The sequence below is a fragment of the Montipora foliosa genome, chromosome 2 (assembly GCF_036669935.1).
Source record: "Montipora foliosa isolate CH-2021 chromosome 2, ASM3666993v2, whole genome shotgun sequence".
NCBI lineage: Eukaryota > Metazoa > Cnidaria > Anthozoa > Scleractinia > Acroporidae > Montipora > Montipora foliosa.
In genome coordinates this window covers 42,640,206-42,645,232 of record NC_090870.1, presented here as the reverse complement: position 1 = coordinate 42,645,232, position 5,027 = coordinate 42,640,206, and the positions used below count along the sequence as shown (strand labels likewise).

Here is a 5,027-nt window from a genome sequence, read left to right as displayed (position 1 = left end):
CTTATGCAAAACAAATATTGGTGCAAAAGTAAATAAATATTGATACACAGTTTTTAGGAAGAGCAGAAGGAAGTTTTCAGGACGGTTGATCAAGAATAAAATATTTTGCCATTAGTAACAAATTTACTACATGAAAACAACATTAATTTTGAACCACGAATATAAAAAGTTACCATCAGCGAAAAACATTTTGGGAGGTTTTTGCTACGTTGAATTTTGTTATTGTAAATCGCAAAATCGAAAGTGACGTCGAATTCAGCGGGCGCCGTGATCAAGTTACCGCGGCTTGTTTACTTGCTAAACAGTGAAGCATCTGTGTCAAATGATGGCAAGATACCGAGATACCGGGTTTTGTTTTTGTTAGTTTTCTTTTTCTTTCAAGTGTTATAAAGTTTGACAAGAAATGTGCGAATTCAACATAAAGATCAGAATCACCCAACTCGTGAGGTTGACCATTGTTTTTGCAAAGTCAAAAATTTACTCTCCAAGACGAGGAATAGCAGCTACTTTATTATTCATCAGCGTCACAATTTTTTGCCGATTTTGGGGCTCATTTTGTTGAAACTCAAGCACGCTTCCAACAGACCTGTTTATTTTCGTGACTTATGCGCTGCTTACAGTTCACTACCACAAAAATCCTCCTCGTATCACATTTCGACACACCTATGTAAATTTGTTAAGCTCGAAAATTACACATGATACATTTACAAAAGATGGAAATTTCACAGAAATCTTTTCCAGGGAAACATTTATTGAAACAAACAAAACATTTGCTGTAAGCGGCAAAAAACCCTTCCTATTTCAATTGCGTGCGTGCAGACGAGACACAATCGGTGACACAATGCATATGCAATTATTAGTAAATAAATTTCTGACAGTTCACATCAAACCCTTTTCGAAAGAATCTTGACCGTAAATAATAAAGCACGAAGGAGACAACAAGCTTTCATTCAAATAATTTTTCACTGTCACATCTCCATTTTTTTTACCTTTGCAGAGGTGAGTTACAAAATGAATGTAACTTGTTAGACAACTTAGATGCGACTTCAGTAAACATAGTGATTCATTCAAGAAGTTCGATTCCTTCAATGTTCGTTAAATCCATTAAAGAATTGCCGTTTGACTTCAGTGTTGTATATAATACCAAGTTAGTAAAATATGAGAAACAAAGCTTACTTGATATCCAACGGCGAAAAATGAAACTGTATATTTTGTTTAACGATGCACTAAAACGCCATTCTCGTTACAATGGCTTTCGATGCCATTCCAGGTTAATAATTAAATGTCCTCCCGTGTGCACCGGAGAAATCTACGCATTACCCCACCCCCCTCAAACCTAACAAAATACGCACAGAAGACTCTATGCACAAAGACACCACTTAGCAGGGGAGTGACAGGCAAGACTTTTCATGACACGGGAAAAAAAACTACGGAGAAATGAAACGCAGATTCCGACTGGGTTTAGCAACCCAGTAGTTATTTTGCTCAAGGGACCAGAATTGTATCCCGGTCGGAATACATTTGAATTTCATCAGGGGCACGTGATCAAGGATCAACCAATCACAGTGCTCATTCTGTTGAGTGAAAGTCTAGGTATATAACATGAAGAAATATCCTCTAGTTCTGTTTTTTACGACAAGTACCTGCTAGTTAAATTACAGATTCATCTTTCTGGTAAACTCTCGTCATTACCCTTAGTTGTTGTTAGCTGTAACTTTATGCAGCCCACGGACACGCCCCTATAGGTATCTTGTTCTCGTTGAACAATTCGGGTAAAATATAATCGATTACTTCGATCCCTCTCACAAAAAAATTAAGCTCAAACGACGTAAGAAGCACTACACCGACACACCTTAACTGTTACTGCGAGCAGCTATCGCTACTGGCGTTGATACTACGCGTGTATAAGCATATGACGCGCCGTTACAAATGGCAAGATGTTTTTCTACAATTATGTTCACGTGATCTCTCGTTCTTGGGCTATTCTCCTCTACGTCATCATTACCTAAGACGTACTTGCGGGCATTTGGTGTGAAAACGTCATCATTTCACGATTATTCAGTCCGCGCTTGCAGCTTTCAAGTCGACTGAGATTTTTCCTGGTAATACACACTACATATGTAACTCTATTAACTCGAGCAGATTTCAGTAAATCGTTATCTGGAACTAAAATTGAGAATGTTTCATAAGCAACACAACGTTGCGACCATATCTCACGGTCTTCTTCAGGCAACTGACAACTTGTCACGTGACAGAAGTGCCACGTGACAAGCGGCTACAAATCAGCCTCACTGTCCTGTCCCACGTATGTGACAATGAGTGTCTGAGCCCTCCCTTCCTATTGAGAAAGGGGTTTTCAACTCTCTCCCAAATGGCCTCTTTAACTCCTCTCCTGTGCCAGTGGTCTTCTCTGTCCAAGACCACCACGTCCGTCAGAGTAAATGCGTGACCAGTGAAATTCAAATGTGTATACACCGCTGAGGTCTGCGCTGGATTAAAGCTTGGTCTTCGATGCTGGTTCATTCTTGCGCCAAGAGACTGCTGAGTCTCCCCCACGTAGCGTTCCTGACAATCCTTGTCCCCACACTTTACTCCATACACTGTATTAGCCCGTTTCGCTTTGGGCACACTGTCCTTCACTCGAACTAGCTTTTGTCTCAGGGTGTTCCAATGCTTGTAACAAGTAGAGATGCCGTGGGCCTTAAAAGCATTCTTGATTTTCTCTGAAATACCTGCTACATAAGGGATCGTAATGTTCGCTCTTGTTGTCTGTCCCTGTCCCTGTGTTGTTAGTCTGTCTTTTCCTTGCACCCGCCTTCTGGAAGGCCCACTCTGGGTAACCACATTTGCGTAGAGAGCTCTTAATACGTGCTTTTTCCTTTTCCCGCTCAGCTGTTTCACTGATGACTACGTTAGCTCTGTGCTCCAGGATCCTGATGACCTCGAGTTTATGAACCAAAAGGTCAGGGGCACCCAACGACCAAATGTTGTAAAATGTATTATTATACCCCAGTTAATGAAAATAAATGTTATTAAGGCATTTTCAGGTGTTTTTCAGTGTTGCTGGGAAAACATTATCTGTTCCTTTTTCCCAGCAAGACACACAAGAAATTTCCCAGCCAGCTAGATAAAATTGGTTGGTTTCCCAGCCAGCTGATCAAATTTATTTCCCAGGCACGAATTCCGCGCGCTTTCAAATCCCTCGATCCAAAACGACCGAACAAAAGCGACAAAACCGGGACAAAACCGGGACAAAACAGGATTTCTCCGCAAGCGCAATCACTCTGACCAGCCGTCGTATGTTTGTGACTACTCTCTGGAAGAGGGAAGGGGTTCCCTTTTTTTTTTTTTTTTTTTTAGTCGTCCTCAGTCTTCAGAGTTTCTACGGCCAGCTCGAGTTGAAATGCTAGACAAAGTCAGTAATTCCCAGGCAAAACCTCTATCAATAATAAATTTCCCAGCCAGCTCATCGAAACACCTGCATTTTTGCCAGCCAGCAAGATTCCTCTGGGGAACAGATAATGTGAGGAACAGATTCGTTGGGTGCCCCTGAAAGGTGATGTGAATCGAACTGCAAATATTGATCCGTATGAGTTGATTTACGGTATACAGATGTAGACAGTGAGCCATCTTCATTGACAGTGACGAGGCAATCAAGGAACGGTAAGGAATTACTCGTGAGATTCTCTTGTGTAAACTTGATGGTAGGATCAAGACTGTTGAGGTGTTGCAAAAATTGATCAGTTTCTTCCCTCTCAAGTACCGGAAAAGTATCGTCCACATAACGTAACCACAGCTTTGGACGAGTGCCACTATAGCTATCCAAAGCATTAATCTCAAACGTCTCCATGCATAAGTTTGCTACAATCGGGGAAACCGGAGAGCCCATAGCGCATCCATCTTGTTGTTTGAAAAAAATACCCATGAAGGAGAAATACGTGGTTTTAAGGCAAATATCGATTAGTTCAACGATTTGGTCAACCGTCATAGGTGTGCGCGACTCAGACACTCATTGTCACATACGTGGACAGTGAGGCTGATTGGTAGCCGCTTGTCACGTGGCACTTTTGTCACGTGACAAGTTGTCAATTGCCTGAAGAAGACCGTGAGATATGGTCTCAACGTTGTGTTGCTTATGAAACATTCTCAATTTTAGTTCCTGGCCAGATAACGATTTCAATCTACTCGAGTTAATTATTCTTCTACTGGATGAATTCAAAAATATTAACGCTTATATGTAACTCTATATACGCGCAAGCTACAACGATGCCTACTCTGGATTTTGCCTTTAGGAAAAATTACTGCGGGGCAATCAAATGTCTTCCCTTGGAAGTCGAGTTAGCGGGGTTCTACTGTGGCTCACGGTTTGATTAGCACCGGGCCGCGGGGTTCCAACATACGCTCAGTCGTAGTAAAGGGTTATTTTCTACCCTTCGGCAACCACTGACTGCCGCTTAACTTGAGCAACAGACACTGACAATGGCATTGAGAAAATTGCCGTTCGGTGTGACAACGTACCGTCGTAACAGCAACTACATTTCCCTTTTACCCGCGGCGAGTAATCAGGGGGTAATTAATTTGAGGCACAGGAATGATTTCAAAAGATTAGGTCTCATGGATCCTTCAAAATGCAGCTAAACATTTCAAAAGTAAAATGGATAACTTCTTCTTCCTTTCTTGTGGTATAAATCTTCAGTAGAAAGCGACCACTCGGTGGTGCTGATGATCTGTTTTCCTTTGTACTCAGTACGGTAAATATTTGAGTTCCAGCTTCCGCTAAATAGAGATAACAAAATTTGGAATGATTATCGTAGATAAGAAAGCAACTATATGTCGCTGAAAAGAAGCCTTAATACAGAAGCACCAAACTTTATTATCTCTCAGATAGTACGCACGCTGTGATTGGGTAAATTAGCAGGCTGGATTTAGCAGTACGGCCCGCTAAATTTGAAATTTTGATATAAAACATCCTCCAGCAAGTTTTATCATGGTGTTCATTACATAAACTTGTAAAACTGTTTGAATCT

General features: G+C 41.2%; 1 protein-coding gene across 1 annotated transcript; it reads right to left on the bottom strand.

The window, feature by feature from the left end:
- Window positions 1-2,244: 2,244 nt before the first annotated feature.
- On the bottom strand, window positions 2,245-3,988 carry LOC137991705 (uncharacterized). The gene is made up of 2 exons (XM_068836742.1): window positions 3,479-3,988; window positions 2,245-2,832 (listed from the first exon to the last, which is right to left on the bottom strand). Exons 1-2 carry the CDS (start codon window positions 3,986-3,988, stop codon window positions 2,245-2,247), a joined length of 1,098 nt encoding a protein of 365 aa, XP_068692843.1.
- Between the last annotated feature and the right edge of the window lie 1,039 nt (window positions 3,989-5,027).

Coding starts and splice junctions, on each gene's coding strand:
- LOC137991705 (XM_068836742.1), bottom strand. CDS start 3,988: ATGACGGTTGACCAAATCGTTGAACTAATCGATATTTGCCTTAAAACC. Junction 2,833..3,478: donor GCTGGCTGGCAAAAATGCAG/GTGTTTCGATGA, acceptor GTGGTTACCCAG/AGTGGGCCTTCCAGAAGGCG.